We start from the raw sequence: 20,122 nt of genomic DNA, 5'->3' as shown, positions 1-20,122 counted from the left end.
GTGGGGATGTTTTCAGGAGCAGGGACTGGGAGACTAGTCAGGATTGAGGGATAGATGAACGGAGCAAAGTACAGATAGATCCTTGATGAAAACCTGCTCCAGAGTGCTCAGGACATCAGATTGGGGCGAAGGTTCACCTTCCAACGGGACAACGACCCTAAGCACATAGCCAAGACAACACAGGAGTGGCTTCAGGACAAGTCTTGGAATGTCCTTGAGTTGCCCAGCCAGAGCCCAGACTTGAACCCGATCGAACATCTCTGGAGAGACCTGAAAATACTGTAGCTGTGCAGCGACACTCCCCATCCAACCTGACAGCGCTTGAGAAGATCTGCAGAGAATAATGGGAGAAACTCCCCGAATACAGGTGTGCCAAGCTTGTAGTGTCATACCCAAGAACACTCAAGGCTGTAATCACTGCCAAAGGTGCTTCATCAAAGTATTGAGTAAAGGATCTGAATATTTATGTGAATGTGATTGTCACCTGTGCTCCTTCTCCGGCCTCTAGGTCACCAGGCTGCTCGTTATGGCGCACACCTGCGCATCGTCAGACTCACCTGGACTCCATCACTTCCTTGATTACCTGCCCTATATATGTCACTCCCTTTGGTTCCTTCCCCAGGCGTCATTGTTTCTGTTTCATGTCTGTGCGTTGTTCGAGGTCCTTGTTTTGTATTATGTTCCATTTATTTTATTAAAACACTCACTCCCCGAACTTGCTTCCCAACTCTCAGTGCAAATCGTTACCAAATGACGCCTCACCTAAGGGAAGCATCAGGGAGTGTTTTTAGTTTTTTTTGGTTAGGTGGGAATTGGGTCCGGGAGCCTCTACAGGCTCTCATGCCTCAGACGGATAGACACACTCCCCTGCCTCAGCCGTCTCGTCTGTCTTTCTAGCCTTCACCGGATCGCCAGGCTCCCCTGCTTCCACTGGCTCATCAAGCTCTCATGCCTCAACCGGATCGCCAGGCTCCGATGCCTCAGCCAGTCTGTCAGGTTCCCGCATCCCAGCCGATGACAGGTTCCTGCGCGTCAGCGGGGGTGACCGGTCCGCTTCTGAGCCCCGGGATTGTCCCTTGGGTTACGTCCTGCGGCTGGAGCCGAACGCGCTGGGGAGGGGGTACCGTCAACTACGCTCTCTCTCCGGCGCTCAGGGTCGCAATGCTCCTGCGTCTCAGCCGGATTGACGGGTTTCCTGCGCGTCAGCGGGGGTGACCGGTCCGCTCCTGTTCCCCGGGATCGTAATTTTGGTCGACGTCCTGCGGCTGGAGCCGCGCGTTACTGTCACATGTGCTCCCTCTCCGGCCTCTAGGTCACCAGGCTGCTCGTTATGGCGACACCTGTCACCATCGTTACCCGCACCTGCGCGTCGTCAGACTGACCTGGACTCCATCACTTCCCTGATTACCTTCCCTATATATGTCACTCCCTTTGGTTCCTTCCCCAGGCGTCATTGTTTCTGTTTCATGTCTGTGCGTTGTTCGAGGTTCTTGTTTTGTATTATGTTCCGTTTATTTTATTAAAACACTCACTCCCTGAACTTGCTTCCTGACTCTCAGCGCACATTGTACAGTGATATTTTTTTATACTTTCGCAAAAATATCTAAAACCTGTTTTTGCTTTGTCATTATGGGGGTATTATGTGTAGACTGATGAGGAAAACTGATGAGGATAAGGCTGTATCTTAACAAAATGTGGAAAAAGTAAAGTGGTCTGAATACTTTCGTGAATGCACTGCATATGGGTAAAAAGCATCAGAAGTGCTGTAGATTAGCTAGCTACAGTTACATCACCTTATTTGACATCTGTTTCCAATGGAGGAAGACTTTGCTTTTCTCCCATGGTTTTTAGACAACTCTCTTTATTTTAGTATAGTGATTGTAATATTCAAGTGATTGTGTCACATTAGATTTCCAGCCTTTGAACCAGTGAGTCATACTGCTAACCCAGTGTGATACACTACACTCTCTGGCTGAATTACTATAAAGCACAAATGTACTGCTCACTGTTCTAAAATTATCTCAGAGTTTCTGTCGTGGTAACACGGTGTCATCTGTAATTCTGTTCAAATGTGGCCCCTCCGTTTTCAGGATATTGTGACAGATGGCGGTTTTCAGCATGCGCCGGCCACATATAAAAAAATATAGGATGTTGCAGTGGGCTTGGGCGAGACACTATTGGCTTTCCTGTCAGATATAATTTATGGCCTAGCCATTTGCACCTGTTCTCTGCCACGCATTCCCCCAAGATGAGATCAATAGAGCCTGATCCTCATAGACACCGGGAGATGTCTCACTGCTAATCTGACTGATCTGAGGAAAGAGCGAGAGAGACGAGAGATATGAGGAGAGAGAGAGAAACAAACAGAGAGAGAGGTGGGGGGGCAGAGAGTGAGTGATAAATGGAAAGGGGTGAGACAGATATACAAAAACAGTAAAGGGGGGACAGCGATAAGAGATTGAGGGTAAAGGGAGAGGGAAGAGGGCAGAATGAGAGAAAGGGAGAGATAGAGGGCATGAGGAAGAGAGCAGTAGAAGAGAAAGAGAGATGTCGAGAGAGAGAGAGAGAGAGAGAAAATTATAAGGGTATGGTATAGGAAGTGAGGCAGGGAGATTATAAGAGGAGGCTAGGTCGACTCAGTGAAGCTGATCATTGAGGTGAATTGATGTGATTTCATGCTTTGTTTGCAAGATCATTCAGTCCGAAGTGCAATGAAGACCTTCCCTCCATACCACATTTAAATGGTATTGGGACTTAATCATATTTCTAAACCCAGAATGCTGCTTGATTGAATCCGCTCTCTCAGGGGGCAGCCCCTATTCATTCCCACACTCCCCTAATGCCCTGAGATTGGTTATTTGTGACAGAACCAGAGTATCGGGATACGAGGCCCCAAAACGATGGAGGAATTTTACACATGCAGGGTTATAAATGGACATGATGTGCTATGTTAAAGCATCCTGTATTGTGGGGATTGGGGGAACAGTGTCAAATCTCTATGCCCTGAGGCGAAGAGTTGATTGATCCGTGTCTGTTGTTCACTTTGGCAGGATTATTCGCACCAAAGTCCAGCAACCATTCCACCCATCGCCTGACGGTTCCATAACACCACTCTCCACGCCTGGACACACCATAGGTATGAGAAAGGACCTCAATATATATACACAGTATTCACTGACAAATACTGGCCCCACCAGGGGTATGAGAGCAGGCCTCAATATATACATGCTATGAACCTGTACTGACAAACCATGGGTATGAGAAAGGTACTCAACATACATATTTGTCAGTAAATACTGTGTATGTACTTATGTACTGACAAACTGGACACATCATACAGGTATGAGAAAGGGCAATTTGCACAGTTTGTATAAACAAATACCGGCCATAGGTAAGAGATATGGCCTCAATATATACAATATAAACAGTATGTACAGACAAATACAGGGTACGCCATAGTTTTAAGAAAGGGCCTCAGTATAAACACAAATACACAGTACTGACAAATACTGGACATACCATAGATATGAGAAGGGCCTCAATTTAATACACTGCTCAAAAAAATAAAGGGAACACTTAAACAACACAATGTAACTCCAAGTCAATCACACTTCTGTGAAATCAAACTGTCCACTTAGGAAGCAACACAGATTGACAATAAATTTCACATGCTGTTGTGCAAATGGAATAGATAACAGGTGGAAATTATAGGCAATAAGCAAGACACCCCCAATAAAGGAGTGGTTCTGCAGGTGGAAACCACAGACCACTTCTCAGTTCCTATGCTTCCTGGCTGATGTTTTGGTCACTTTTGAATGCTGGTGGTGCTTTCACTCTAGTGGTAGCATGAGACGGAGTCTACAACCCACACAAGTGGCTCAGATAGTGCAGCTCATCCAGGATGGCACATCAATGCGAGCTGTGGCAAGAAGGTTTGCTGTGTCTGTCAGCGTAGTGTCCAGAGCATGGAGGCGCTACCAGGAGACAGGCCAGTACATCAGGAGACGTGGAGGAGCCCGAAGGAGGGCAACAACCCAGCAGCAGGACCGCTACCTCCGCCTTTGTGCAAGGAGGAGCAGGAGGAGCACTGCCAGAGCCCTGCAAAATGACCTCCAGCTGGCCACAAATGTGCATGTATCTGCTCAAACGGTCAGAAACAGACTCCATGAGGGTGGTATGAGGGCCCGACGTCCACAGGTGGGGTTGTGCTTATAGCCCAACACCGTGCAGGACGTTTGGCAAATTTGCCACTGGCGCCCTGTGCTCTTCACAGATGAAAGCAGGTTCACACTGAGCACATGTGACAGACGTGACAGAGTCTGGAGACACCGTGGAGAACGTTCTGCTGCTTGCAACATCCTCCAGCATGACCGGTTTGGCGGTGGGTCAGTCATGGTGTGGGGTGGCATTTCTTTGAGGGGCCGCACAGCCCTCCATGTGCTCGCCAGACGTAGCCTGACTGCCATTAGGTACCGAGATGAGATCCTCAGACCCCTTGTGAGACCATATGCTGGTGCGGTTGGCCCTGTGTTCCTCCTAATGCAAGACAATGCTAGACCTCATGTGGCTGGAGTGTGTCAGCAGTTCCTGCAAGAGGAATGCAGACCTGAATCCAATTGAGCACATCTGGGACATCATGTCTCGCTCCATCCACCAACGCCACTTTGCACCACAGACTGTCCAGGAGTTGACGGATGCTTTAGTCCAGGTCTGGGAGGAGATCCCTCAGGAGACCATCCGCCACCTCATCAGGAGCATGCCCAGGCGTGGTAGGGAGGTCATACAGGCACGTGGAGGCCACACACACTACTGAGCCTCATTTTGACTTGTTTTAAGGACATTACATCAAAGTTGGATCAGCCTGTAGTGTGGTTTTCCACTTTAATTTTGAGTGTGACTCCAAATCCAGACCTCCATGGGTTGATAAATTGGATTTCCATTGATTATTTTTGTGTGATTTTGTTGTCAGACATTCAACTATGTAAAGAAAAAAGTATTTAATAAGATTATTTATTTCATTCAGATCTAGGATGTGTTGTTTAAGTGTTCCCTTTACTTTTTTGAGCAGTATATTTATACATAGTATATCATATTTTTACAAATTATTAAGTAAGTAGTAGTCCTAACAAATGTACTAACAACACACTTCAACTCGTGATTCCTCTCTCCCAGTCCTTAGCACGGCCTCTCCCCCTGTGACCAGCGCCTCCAACAACCCGGTAGGATCCTACTCCATCAACGGCATCCTGGGGATCCCCCGCTCCAATGGTGAAAAGAGGAAAGGAGACGATGGTAAGAGCCTTGTTTTATTTCTCTCCCCTCGTCTCTGTACTTTTCTGTGTGTGAAAGAGAATGGCTTTTATGACAGCGCTGGAGCCATGTGTCTCTGTGTCTGCTCTCTCCTGTTTGTTGTTATGTTGCATTATAGGCAGACAAGTCAGGGAGTGAACTGTGTTTCAATCAGATTGTAGAAACAGTATGTTTTTCAACCTATGCCTATAGAGCTGCATCTCAATTTTATCTGACGCTTGGCACTAGAAATCACACACTTCATAAAAGTGTAATCCATTTTGGCCAGGCACCAGGGGTACTGTTCTTTATATCACTACTTTTTTATTCTTCTTATAGACCATTAAGGTGTTAAACACAACTCATTCTTAATTTGTTTCTGTTTTGTGTAGAGTACAGCGGTATGAATGAATCGAGATCTTTTGAATTACATACAATGAATTAGGATGCAGACTCGTTGTTTATTGAGCAAGTGAGAGTGGAGAGCTTAACAGTAAGAGGATGAGGAATTTGAAAAAAATGACTTATCGTGCAGGGAAAGACTTTAGACCAGTGCAAAAAAAGTAGAGAGATGCCCCATACACACTCAGGTTGTACAACTGATGTTAAACGCATTTGACATAATGGTTGCGATACAACATATATTCTTGGCATGCAGCGAGTTTGTCTGCACAAAAATGTTTACACATCCATTCTGCAGTGTCTCCACAACGGTTGTGTAAAAAAATGTGCAGACAAACGCTTCTTTGGATCGCAACTGTTGTCATAAGTGTTGTACATCAGTTGTAGAAACTGAGTGTGTACAGAGAGAGAGAGTGAGACGTAGATACGTTCCAAGATTAAGTGGAACCCCGAGCACTCCTGACCCAGAATGCCTCATTCTCAGGCTAAACATAATGAGTGGACACAGTGCCTGAGGCCTAATAGATTATCGCTTCTGCAAACAATTGGCTTTTTAATGTCTGTGAATTAACATGTTCCCTGGTGAAGGCCTGAACAGTTGTAGGAACAGACTGTGGAGACAGGCAGGGGGTCTGAGGTTGCTGTGCTGTGTGTGTGTGTTTTTGCTTGGTTGTGTTTGTGTGAGAACGTGTGTGCGTGCATGGTGTGTGCGTACGTGTGCACAACCCAGTTGGTGTGCATTGTACATTCTCGTGCAGCATTCACCAAAGCAGGTCACTTGCTTCCTTTATGTTTCCGTCTCCTTAGTTCACTTGAGTGGCAACCACTTGGATGGGCGGAAAATAGGACATTGTGAGTTAACTTTAGCAAACCGAGGCCTTTTACCGCTATAGGAGTGTAGTTGTCTGTGTGGGTTTGAGGAAGAAGAGGGAAGACACTTTGATTGTGACTATTGTTAAACTCATGGCGACAATCGGGAGTCATTTTAACAAATTGTCATGAAGTGACTTTAGCACATCATGTGTTCAACATTAAGGCAGTTCAATTTCCACATTTATGTTGAGGCACAGAGTGGCTGTTACTGTAATTCAATATATGATGGGACTTTATGATGCAAAATGCTACAATATGAATGAATAATTACGACATTTTAAATACAATTTTGCACAAGGAACCCCCCCCACACAATCCAATATCAAGATGAGTCCTTGTCCCAGGCCATATGATTTGTAGATTCAAAAATGAATGTGAAAAGATAAGCACCATGTTATTAGCAGATTATGTCTGTGAATGAGTGGAGCCGTTATGTTCTGTGTATTCTGCTCTGCTGTGGTTAAGGAAGAGGTTGAAGTCAGTAGCCACTGCCCTTTGAGGAAGAAAAAGGTCCTCATTACTGGAAGGGCTGTAGAGATAATATAGTGTGACATGCGTTATGTACACCGCCTTTCCGTAAAACAAGCCTCAGGGACACAGGTGTCATAAGAGCCATTAATCTGGCAAAGTCATGTGTTATCGCAAATTAAAAGTAGTATGTTACACCGCACTGGACGAACAAGGGTGGGGATGGAAGCAGTGGAAGTTAGTGCCGTTTAAGATTAGTGAGGACGTTTCTTTTTTTGTTGTTGCATGGCCTCATTTCTATTACAGCATATTTGATAGGTTTAGGGTACTGCATGATACTCGAATTTGCCCTAAACGATGGGGTTGCTACAACCAAGCCTACAAAACGAAAGTTTATAATGTAGGTGCACAGGTCGAGAGACAAATTGGAGTATTCAAGGTGACAGTGACACATTCAATACCGCCTTGCACACTCTGGCCTGCATCTAGCTGATCTGGGGTGTCCAAAAAACGAGACTTTCTATTGGACAAATTCAGGTAGGTACGTCCCCGTTTCGTTCCGTTTGCTTCCATTTAAGAAACATTTTGGAACATAATCGGCGGAATGAATACAACCCTGATCACCTGCACACACAGTTCACTTTCATCACTTTGCTTGTCATATAATTCCTTCTCGCATCTTCCTGCTCCTTTCACCTTTTTCCTTTGCTTGTGGATTTCAGTGCACAACACAACAGCTGTCTATGACCAGGCGCAAACACCTCTCAAAGCCAAACCTTCACACCATAACCTCTAACCGTTACACAGCCTACATAGTTGTCACCAAATTATTAATGTTATAGTCAACAAACTAGAACTAACACATTAGCAAACCCACAATCCAATCCATGTGTACAATCACGCAGTACAGTGTACATTAACCAGTTTAGCAGTTACAATGGCTGGCCCCGGTGGCAATAAATGAATTAAACCGAAAGCTTAACTTGAGTTGGAAGAGTTGCCGTGTTGGATAGCCTTAGCCAGGTAGCATTCCTCTCTGTTTGAGTCAGGTTGTTGAGCAGGCTAAATTAACTGCATTAGCTAAGTAAGTTAAAGGTAAACTAAGAAGAAAAGAAAATACAACAACTACATTTCTCTCTGAATCTCTCTCTGCTGCTTCTCCTTCATTTTTGAAGAGATTAATTTGTTCAAAACTGTTCAATTATTTTCTTTCTCTGTCAACTACTCGACACACTTTATCCAATGCCGTGGTAGCTAGCTGTAGCTTATGCTTTCAGTACTAGATTCATTATCTGATTCTTTGATTGGCTGGAAAAGATGATAGTTCATACTGCAAGAGCTCTGATAGTTTGGAGGAAATCCTCCGGAAGTCGTCATAATTACTGTGTAAGTCTATGGAAGGGGCTGAGAACCATGATCCTCCTAGATTTTTGTATTGAAGTCAATGTACCCAGAGGAGGACTGAAAATACACCATGGTGCTACCCTACAGAGTGCTGTTGGGGCTACTGTAGACCTTCATTGCAAAACAGTGTATTTTAATATTTGGTGACGTGAATATATTTAGTATAGTTTTACCTAAAAAGGATAACGTTTTTAAAGTTAAAAAAATAACAATTTTATGGATGGTCCTCCTCTTCCTCCTCTAAGGAGCCTCTACTGGATGGGAGAGAGAGGGGAGAGAGGCAGGGGGTGGAGGAAGGATGCACAGGAGAGGAGCAGCTGGTAATGATGGTGGGGATGGTGGAGGTGAGGTAGGAGGTGTGTGTGTACATGTGTCTGTGCGTGCAGCCGTGCGTGATGGTCGAGGTAGAAGGTGTGTGTGTGTGCGCATCTGTCTGTTTGTGCGTGTGTATGTGGTGCCAGGCTCCTTGATTGTTACTCCGCTGGCTCTGGTGGTGTTGGCTCCTCGCGCTTTGAAACGAAGTGACATTTAAAAAGAATTTGCAATTCTGCAGAGGAATGGTATTCATTCACAAATTAACACCTCCCCCATCTCCATTTCTCTATCTCGGATGTGCAAGCTATCAAAAATACAAAATAAATATCCTTAAGAGGGGAAAGCTTCAGCCCTATCTGTGGAGAATTTGCCTTGCTTGTCTGCGAGCAGTGATTACGCCAGCGCAGGGAGAACATACCTCAACACTCCCCCTCTTTTACCCCCTACTCCCATCTCCACCCTCCATTCAATCCCCACCCCTCCATGCCAGATTTTATTTGTATGTCTTCTTACAAGAAATGGAATGGCATTCTTGCCAAATGCATTACTACCAAATAGGGGGGAATTAGCCTGTTGTCTCTTTCTCCATCTCGCACTTCCTCATTCTCTCTCTCTCTGGAGAATGAAAGGAGGAAGGAGAGTAATGATCCAGGTGTAGACCAGAGGAGGATGTGCCTGTAGGATATTTGTTTGTTTGTTTATGATATTAGTTTTTTACTTGTCGTGTCATCACTTATAGAGTGAATAAGCCAACCCTGTCTAGTGTGACATAGTGACTCCAATTTGCACATGCAGACTTTAGACAAAGATTTGCAGGTTGAACAAGGGATGCATGCTTAACATACATAGTTGTATGCGCATGCATGCTCTTGGGCAGAGTCTGATTTTTTTAATGAACGCCTCATCTGAAGATCTCAAGTCATACTATTGGTGTGGTTTGCTGGTTTTTCTGAGAACCCCCCCGACTTTGTGGGATCTGCACATCTGTGAAACGCGATTGAAAGATTCCGAAAAGCGGATAATTATTTTAGGTCCGGTACCATCGTTGGGCCACGGGTGTGAAAGATTCAGCAGGCTACTGGCATTACACACCTGGCTAAAAGATTACTGTAGCTCTGTTAGAATAACTTTATAGATAACTTTGACACCTTCTGGAAACAGAAGATGCTCTACAGGAATGATGAGCCCAACAAAATCATCTTGGCTCCTGGACAATGAATTATCAATGCCCCAAGCCCAGCTCAACTCCCTACCATTGTGTCGCTGAGTTGTCGTAATGCTGCAGCAAATGTACATTATCCCAGGGGCGTTGGCAGTCACAATGTAAGTAACCTAATTTCTGTCCCTCTAACTCCCCTGAATGCCTTTGTCTATCCTACATCTATTGTATACAGTATTCATGTGCCAATGAACCAGAGTTATACTATAAGCACTGAGGCAGTGTGCCCTAGTAGCCCACCCTGCACTATCAGCTCAAACATAAATAACATTGTCATGTCTACTTCTGATAAGATTCCAAGTAAAGCAATACTTTACTATCATGCATCCCAGAAAAGTGATGAAATAGGCCATATTAACATACTGTATGTAGCCTGAGAAACAAGGTTCCTGAAATTAATAACTTACTTACAATAACAAATTACATACATTTGCTAAAATGTCAAAAAACCTGTTTTCGCTTTGTAATTGTGGGCTATTGTGTGTAGATTGATGAGGAAAAACATTAATTTAATACATTTTAGAATAAGGCTGTAACATAAACAAAATGTGGAAAAAGTCAAGGGGTCTGAATACTTTCCAAATGCACTGTATATGTTCTAGGTGACCTAAATATTGACTGGCATTCATCAAGCTGCACAATCAGGAAAACAATTCAAATTGTAACTAGGCCGTCAACCGACCAGGGTATTTACAAACAGCACAGGAATAAATAAATCAACATGTATTGATCACATCTTTACTAATTCTGTAGAAATCTGTTTTAAAGCAGTATCAAAGTCCATCAGATGTAGTGATCACAATATAGTAGCCATGTCTAGGAAAACCAAAGTTCCAAAGGCTGGGCCTAATATGTATAAGAGGTAGTACAATAAGTTCTGTAGTGATTCCTGTCGATGACATGAAGAATATTTGCTGGTCTGTGGTGTGTAAAGAGGAGCAAACAGATGCTGTACTTCACACATTTATGAAATTGCTTATTCCAGTTACTTATAAGCACTCACCCAGTAAGAAAATTACTGTAAAAACTGAAATCCCCATGGATTGATAAGGAATTGAAAAATTGTATGTTTGAGAGGGATGAGGCAAAAGGAATAGCAAATAAGTCTGGCTGCACAACCGATTGCCAAATGTACTGCAAATTGAGAAATCATGTGACTAAACTGAATAAAAGAAGAACAAACTATCCTATGAAACAAAGATAAATTATATAAAGATCATAGTAAAAAGCTTTGGAGCAACTTCAATTACATTTTGGCCAAAAAGGCAAACTCAGTGCCATCATTTATTGAATCAGATTTTACATTTTAGTCATTTAGCAGACGCTCTTATCCAGAGCGACTTACAGTAGTGAATACATACATTTCATACATTTTCATTTCATTTCATGCGTTTTTTTTTTTTTTTTTTGTACTGGCCCCCCGTTCAAACCCACAACCCTGGCGTTGCACACACCATGCTCTACCAACTGAGCCACAGGGAAGACATCAGATGGCTCATTCGTCACAAAACCCACTGATATTGCCAACTACTTTAATTACTTTTATATTAGCAAGATCAAAAAACTTAGGCATCACATGTCATCAACAAACGCTGACACTATACATCCAAGTATAACTGACCAAATTATGGTAAAGTGAGTGTGGAAGAGGTGAATAAATTATTGCTCTCTATCAATGACAAGCCACCGGGGTCTGACAACTTGGTTGTAAAATTACTGAGGATAATAGCGGACAAAATGGCCACTCCTATTTGCCATATCTTCAATCTAAGCCTACAAGAAAGTGTGTGCCCTCAGGCTTGGAGGGAAGCAAAAGTTATACCGCTACTCAAGAATAGTAAAGCCCCCTTTACTGGCTCAAATAACACACCAATCAGGCTGTTACCAACCCTTAGTAAACTTTTGGAAAAAATTGTGTTTGACCAGATACAATTCTGTTTTACAGTAAACAAATTAACAGACTTTCAGCACGCTTATAGGGAAGGACATTCCACAGGAATGGCACCTATGCAAATGACTGATGATTGGCTGAGAGAAACTGATGATAAAAAGATTAGATCGATCATAGTCTGCTGCTGGAAAAACATGTGTTATGGCTTTACACCCCCTGCTATAATGTGAATATAGAGTTACATGTCTAAAAGAACACAGAGGGTGTTCTTTAATGGAAGCCTCTCCAACATAATCCAGGTAGAACCAGGAATTCCCCAAGTCTAGGCCGTTACTTTTTCAATCTTTACAAATGACATGCCACTGGCTTTAAGTAAAGCGAGTCAAATTCAGTTTCAGAATGGGTGGCAAAAAATACATTAGTCTTAAATGTTTCAAAATAAAAGCATTGTATTTGGGACAAATCATTCACTAAACCCTAAATCTCAACTAATTCTTGTAATGAATTATGTGGAAGTTGAGATGACTAAACTGCTTGGAGTAACCCTGGATTGTAAACTGTCATGGTCAAAACATGTTCATGCAACAGTAGCTAAGTTGTGGAGAAGTCTGTCCATAATAAAGTGCTGCTCTGCCTTCTTAACAACTATCAACAAGGCAGGTCCTACAGGCTCTAGGTTTGTCGCACCTGGACTACTGTCCAGTCGTGTGGTCAGGTTCAACAAAGAAGGACTTAGGAAAATTGTAATTAGCTCAGAATAGGGCAGCACGGCTGGCCCTTAAATGTATAGTACATGCATAGCTAACATTAACAATATGCATGTCAATCTCTCATGGCTCAAAGTAGAGGAGAGATTGATTTTACCACAACTTGTTTTTGTAAGAAGTTTTGACATACAGACTGCATCGAGCTGTCTGTTTAAAACTTCTTTGGGATCGGTGTCCCTTACATGGGACGGTTGAGCTAACATAGGCTAATGCGATTAGCATGAAGTAACAAGAACATTTCTGATATTGGCAGAAAGCTTAAATTCTTGTTCATTCTTGTTAATCAATTTACAGTAGACCTTACAGTGAAAGAATACCATGCTATTGTTTGAGGAGAGTGCACAATTTAGAACATGAAAAGTTATTAATAAACAAATTAGGCACATTTGGACAGTCTTGATACAAACTTTTGATCAGAAATGCAATGGTTCATTGGATCAGTCTTAACCTTTGCACATACACTGCTGCCATCTAGTGGCCAAAATCTAAATTGCTCCTGGGCTGGAATAATACATTATGGCCTTTTTTCTTGCATTTCAAAGATGATGGTCCTAAAGAACGGTTGTTTTTTTCTTTTAAGTTTGTTGAAATGTGAAAGGAATGTAGGAGAATAACACAATAGATCTGGTAAAAGAAAATACAAAGTGTTTCCTTTCAAATGTTACCAAGAATATGCATATCCTTGCTTCAGGGCCTGAGCTACAGGCAGTTAGATTTGGGTATGGCATTTTAGGCGAAAAAAAGGGGCAGATCCTTAAGAGGTTTTAAACTACTAGCGCACATCTCTGACACCCATGCATACCCCACATGACATGACACCAAAGGTCTCTTCACAATCCTCAAGTCAAGAACAGAATATGCGAGGCGCACAGTTCTACATAGAGCCATGGCTACATGGTGTTGTGACGTTACTTTCCTTAATCTGATGACTGTTATGTATCGAATCAACTAACTACGTTTAATTGTTACTCGATTAAATTAATCATATAACAATTAACTCATTAGGATTTGGGGTACCACATAATTATTTGTTTAATGAGTTACCATCTCCCAAATTAAACTCTAGAAGATATATAAGTTATATATCGATAAGTCATTTATTACTCATTACCTCATATTAATTCTCATTCTGAATACTTGTAACCTTGCATCGGCACAAACCTCAGTTTTACTGATCATTCCGTACCACACAAATTGATTTAATTATTTATTTACCAACTAATAAATGATAACACAGGACACACACACATGGTATAGGTTATTGATTTGAAACTTAATACAATGAAAACAGGTCCCTAGCGGACTAACACCAACATGGCTGCTTGTTTATCAAAAGGGCGAGGATTAGAGAGGAAAAAAGAAAGATAGACAAACTTATACACTTGAACTATGCCCAAAGTAATCATAATACTTTGCCCTGAACCGCAGCCCATTTGGGGTAAGACATAATGAGTGTATTTACGTGTTTGAATGTCTTCCTTCGTCGTTTATCTCAGTTGGACCCAGGCCTTAGAGGAAAGGGTTCCGTTGGCCTTCTCAATAGCTCTTAATTGTAAGGCTCTGATTGTCCACAAGAGGTCACATTGTCCTTCTTCTTAGTTGTCCGTGGCTTCAAGGCCTTGTCCTGTAGTCATAAGCAGACTAACAGGGTGGTGTTTACTTTCACTCCCAGGAAGATGGGTCCTCTGAAGACAGCTAATCAGCCGTGTTGATGATCTCCAGTGGTGTGGTGAGAGCAGTGTAGTTGATGATGATTTGAAGAGAGTAACAGGATGGTCCTACTTAAATTTACTTTCTTAGATGCTGTAACATTGATTGTTAGAGAGGCTACTTTGTTGTCTTCACCTTGTGTTGATTTTCAGGGTCCTAACCAATGGGGACCTAAGCTGCAGCTTGGGTCTTTCTAGTCTGATATGTTCATTCTCAACTCATCCTTTATTCACTTTGGTAAAAAGGGGACGTTTCCATCATGCTGTCACGCTCTCTGAGCTCCCTCGGGTGTGGCTACTTACTGGGGCAAAGTATCATCAAAATTATGATCTCGTTAGAAAACTAAAATCACATTCCTATCTAAACAAAAATATTCTCAACATATTTTATATTTCCTACACAACGTAAAGGATGAAAAGCTGTCATATACAGGGTGTATACTTTTCAAGTTACAATATTTTCGTTAAAACATTTTTAATGACATCACAAAATCGACATTCATTTTCCATAGACCATCTCTAATCATTCCCAACATTCAGATGTTAGGAATATTGTTCCAATGTCCACTTTTGGACGTTAGAGTTTTTGGGCGGCAAAAAGTATTTGTTAATAAAGGACATTTTAATCACCAATACTAAATGGTAAAAAGAGTCCTCTGATGCATACAATTTACGACCAGGCATGATGTGTCACAAACCGCCACATCAATCTGGTAGAAGTTGATCCATTGTAACCTGATCTTTGGATCCTCACAGGTGAGTCACGACAATGGAACTCTATTCCACATCAGGTAACTGATGCAAGCAGTAGAATCAGATTTAAAAAAAACTGATAAAAATACACCTTATGGAACAGCGGGGACTGTGAAGAGACAGGCACAGACACATGCATAAACATACACATGCTAACACACGCACTCTACACTCAGATTTTGTATTGTTGATATGTGCTAGTAGAGTAGTGGCCTGAGGACACACACTTAATGGGCTCCCGAGTGGCGCAGCTGTCTAAGGCACTGCATCACTGCAGTCCCTGGTTTGAATCCAGGGTGCATCCCATCCGGCCATGATTGGGAGTCCCATTGGCCCAGCATCGTCCGGGGTAGGCCATCATTGTCAATAGGATCTTAACTGACTTTCCTAGTTAAATAAAGGTTATAAAAAATGTGTTTTGAAATGTACTGTCATGTAATATGTTTTATTGTATATAACTGCCTTAATGTTGCTGGACCCCAGGAAGATCCCCATGATCCATAATAAATAAAAATATCGATGACCTGGAACGCGCCTAGAATTTAGTGTTGACACTTACCACTTGTAACAGCGTGTTGTGAAGAATCAGGATGGATGTGGCTTTGAGAAGTGTGCAAAGGCCAGACAGAAGAATTTGCGCAAAATAAATGTTGTTCACAAGATACAAATATTGACAGAGGGTAAATTCTCTATGCAATTTGTTTCACTCTTGGATACAGAAGTTCTGCTGGATGATTTAGCAAGCTGCTCAGCTAAGTAGCTAGCTAGCTAGATAACGTTTGCTAGCACCTCTGTCCTACCTAGCTTGTTAGGAAACGTTAGCTGGTATTAGGTAATACCTGAAACATATTTTTAAATATAATAATTATGCTAGGCAATTTAGCATGAGATAATCTGTGGCATAGCTAGCTAGCAAACGTTAGCTGCCAGCTAACATCGACATGACAGAATTTCTATGCAATTTGTTTAGCTAGCTGTTTTGGATTAGCTAGCTAGTTATCTAACCTTTGAACCCAGTTTCTGTCTCTACCAAGGTATCTGGCATGTTAGCTAGCTACAGTAGCATCCTTTGTCAGCACACTAGTGGGTTCAATTTTAAGGCTGACTTACTGTCTAACTATCTAGTGTATAAGCAAAAATTGTGATAACTAACCCATTTAATCTGTGGTAGCTAGCTATTAGTGATTGCAAATAATGTTAAACACTAGCTAAGCCTAAATGGTATAGTAATGATGATTGTAGAGTTCTGTGTAGCTAGAGTGTCTATGCTAAATTTTCATAGATTCCTCCTCTCCCACAGATTCTCATATGGTCTCAGACTCCAGGATGGGAAAATGCTTAACAAGAAAGAAACAGATGAAGACACAGAAGGTGATCATAAGACCCTATGTTGTATTTTAAATAGTTAATCTGTTGTCAATTTCTATTCTGACTTGTAGTATTAAAAAGGGGAGAACCCCTCCCCCCTGTTTTTCTGAATTAGCTAGGCTACTCACTATACCAGTGATAGGCTATATATTTGAGTCACTGCAATTCAAATTGTTTTCCCAATGTATCCTATTAAATTGCATTTTGTTCTTTATGTATTGAATTTGAGGAGATTATACGCTGTTATAAATGGCCAGACGGTTTCCACTTGCTTTTAAGCAATATTTTGTAGAATGTATGAATATTGGTAGGCTTAACTAAATAATAAATGGTCTGCAGGTTTCCACTTTCTTTAAAGCTATCTTTTCAGCACTTATAAATGTGACCTGTTTCAGGAAACTAGGCGTATGTCGTAAATCACGACTTCACAGGAGAGCCATTTGAACATTTTTTGTTTCTTTTTAAATCAAAATGCTTTTATGCCATCTGTAAGTACGAATAAAGTTGTTAAATTACAAGCCTTATTGGTTTAGCCAAAGAAAAGTCAGGAACCTTACCTGCTAGCCATGATTGGCTAGATAATGAGTGGGCTGGACATGCTGAGAGATGAGTTGCAGATTGGTCTGCGGTGTAGCATCTTGTGTCTATAAAATGAGCTGCTTGTTAAGCATACATAATCCTTTCTACTGCAGTTTTTTGGGAAAGATGTAACTTTAGCCACGGAGTACTGCAAATATGTGTCACGACTTCCACCGAAGTTGGTGCCTCTCCTTGTTCGGGCGGCGTTCGGTGGTTGTCGCCACCGATCCATGTTTCTTCTTCCATTTATTATGTCTTGATTGTTCACACCTGGTTCCCATTTCGTTATGATTATTTTCCCTATTTAACCCTCTGGTTCTCATGATGTTTTGTGCGTTATTGTTTTCTTGTTCGTCGTGTATTGTCAAGGTTGTTTATCCCTGCGTGGATTTTGACTTATGAGTTTTCTAGAGTAAATTACGTTATTTTACTCAGTTCAGTGTCCTGCGCTTGACTCTATCCTCACCTCCACTATACTGACACTGACAGAATAACGCACCATATTATGGAGTCAGCAGGCGCATCAGTTCCTCCGGTACCAGTAGAGGAACAAGTCCAGCAGCACAATGCTACAACATCTTGGCACAGCCATGGATCGCGTGCTGCTCACCATGGAGCGTTGGGAAAAAGGGGGTTTTCCCACAACTTCATCCACATCCCCTCCACCATTACCCCTACTGCTGCCCACCCCTCCGTCAATTGGACCCAGTGGGGTTAGGCTCTCGCTTCCGGGGGCTTATGATGGAACGGCTGCCGGGTGCAAGAGTTTCCTGCTCCAGATGGAACTATACCTGGCGACCGTTCACCCAGAGCCCTCGGGATACGAGAGCGTGTCCGCCCTCATCTCCTGTCTGTCTGGGAAAGCCCTTGAGTGGGCCAACGTGGAATGGGGGAGTATAGACGCTATGTTGGTCCGCTATGAGGATTTCACCCATCGCTTCCGGGCGGTCTTCAATCATCCACCTGAGGGGAGAGCAACGGGTGACGTTTATTCCATCGCAGACAGGGGATGAGGAGTGCACAAGAGTTCGCACTGGACTTTAGGACCCTGGCTGCCAGCGCGGGATGGAATGAGAGGGCCCTGATCGACCATTACCGATGTAGTCTATGAGAAGACGTCCGTCGGGAGCTGGCCTGCAGGGACACCACTCTTACCCTCGACCAGCTGGTGGATTTATCCATCCGGCTGGATAACCTGTTGGCTACCCGTGGACGTCCAGATCGGGGTCCGTCCATTCCGTCCCCCAGTACCTCCGATTCTACACCTATGGAGCTCGGGGGTGCTGCTCTAAGGGGGACCGGAGGGGGAGCTATTTCCTGCACTACCTGTGGCCGCAGAGGACACACTGCTGGTCGGTGCTGGAGAGGTACCCCAGGAAATCGATGCAGCAGGCAGGGTACTGGTGGATCATCCCAGGTGAGTAGGCACCCAACTCACCCAGAGCTTCCTGTTGCGCACATGTATATATCTATAGAGTTCCCTGAGTTTTCCCCGAATTCTCAGCATAAGGCGCTAGTAGATTCAGGCGCTTACAACCTGGTGCGTATCCGGAAGGGAGATGAATGGAAGACGGCATTTAGTACCACATCTGGGCACTATGAGCACCTTGTCATGCCGTACAGGTTGATGAATGCTCCATCCGTTTTCCAATCCTTTGTTGACGAGATTTTCAGGGACCTGTACGGACAGGGCGTAGTGGTGTATATAGATGACATTCTAATATACTCCGCTACACGCGCCGAGCATGTGGCTATGGTGTGCAAGTGCTTGGTTGACTGCCGGAGCATGACCTGTATGTGAAGGTTGAAAAATGTTTGTTCTTCCAACAGTCCATCTCCTTCCTAGGGTATCGTTTGTCAGATTCAGGGGTGGAGATGGAGAATGACCGCATTTTAGCCTTGCGTAATTGGCCGACTCCAACCACGGTAAAGGAGGTGCAGCGGTTCTTAGGGTTTGCCAACTACTACCGGAGATTTATCCGGGGCTTTGGGCAGGTAGCGGCTCCCATTACCTCACTGCTTAAGGGGGGACCGGTGCGACTGCAGTGGTCAGTTGGGACAGACAGGGCATTTAATCAACTGAAGGCTCTGTTTACCTCGGTTCCGGTGTTGGCTCATCCTGATCCCTCCTTACAGTTCATAGTAGAGGTGGACGCGTCCGAGGCTGGGATAGGAACTGTACTGTCTCAGCGCTCGGGTACGCCACCTAAACTCTGCCCCTGTGCGTTCTTCTCGAAGAAGCTCAGCCCGGCGGAGAGAAACTATGATGTGGGGGATCGGGAGCTGTTGGCTGTAGTCGGAGCTCTGAAAGCGTGGAGGCATTGGCTTGAGGGGGCTAAACACCCTTTTCTCATTTGAACTGATCACCGCAATCTGGAGTACATCCGGGCGGCGAGGAGGGCCATGTTTTCACCCGTTTGGTGTTTACTCTATCTTACCGACCAGGTTCCCAGAACGCTAAGGCAGACGCACTGTCTCGCATGTATGACACAGGAACGATCCATGGATCCCACTCCCATAATTCCGGCTCCTTGCCTGGTGGCACTGGTGGTGTGGGAGGTTGACGCGGACATCGAACGGGCGTTACGTGCGGAACCCACTCCCACCCAGTGCCTAGTTGGACGTAAGCACGTTCCATCTGATGTTCGTGATCTGTTGGGCTCATACGTCACCTTCCTCTGGTCATCCTGGCATCGATCGGACAGTGCACTGTCTTAGTGGGAATTACTGGGGGCCCACTTTAGCTAAGGACGTGACGGTGTATGTTTCCTCCTGCTCGGTGTGCGCTCAGTGTAAGGCACCTAGACACCTGCCCAGAGGGGAAATTACAACCCCTACCCGTTCCACAACGGCCATGGTCACATCTATCGGTGGATTTCGTGACGGATCTTCCTCCGTCACAAGGAAACACCACGATTCTGGTAGTTGTGGATCGGTTTTCTAAGTCCTGCCGTCTCATTCCTTTGCCCGGTCTCCCTACGGCCCTACATACTGCGGAGGCCCTGTTTACACACGTCTTCCGGCACTACAGGGTGCCTGAGGATATAGTGTCTGATCGGGGTCCCCAGTTCACATCAAGGGTCTG

The 20,122-nt window shown here is 43.8% G+C and overlaps 1 protein-coding gene across 3 annotated transcripts in view; it reads left to right on the top strand.

Annotated features, from left to right (window-relative positions):
* The window catches only part of pax2a (paired box 2a), a 128,273-nt gene that overhangs the window by 12,618 nt on the left and 95,533 nt on the right, over positions 1 to 20,122 (top strand). For all 3 annotated transcript variants that reach the window (XM_029764189.1, XM_029764190.1, XM_029764191.1), the window contains 2 exons: positions 3,051 to 3,136; positions 5,173 to 5,292. In XM_029764189.1, the coding sequence (XP_029620049.1) occupies positions 3,051 to 3,136; positions 5,173 to 5,292 (206 nt within the window). The remainder of the gene's footprint in view (positions 1 to 3,050; positions 3,137 to 5,172; positions 5,293 to 20,122) is intronic.

This window comes from Salmo trutta, chromosome 10 (assembly GCF_901001165.1).
Source record: "Salmo trutta chromosome 10, fSalTru1.1, whole genome shotgun sequence".
In the NCBI taxonomy this organism is placed as follows: domain Eukaryota; kingdom Metazoa; phylum Chordata; class Actinopteri; order Salmoniformes; family Salmonidae; genus Salmo; species Salmo trutta.
This window is presented reverse-complemented; position numbering and strand designations above follow the sequence as displayed.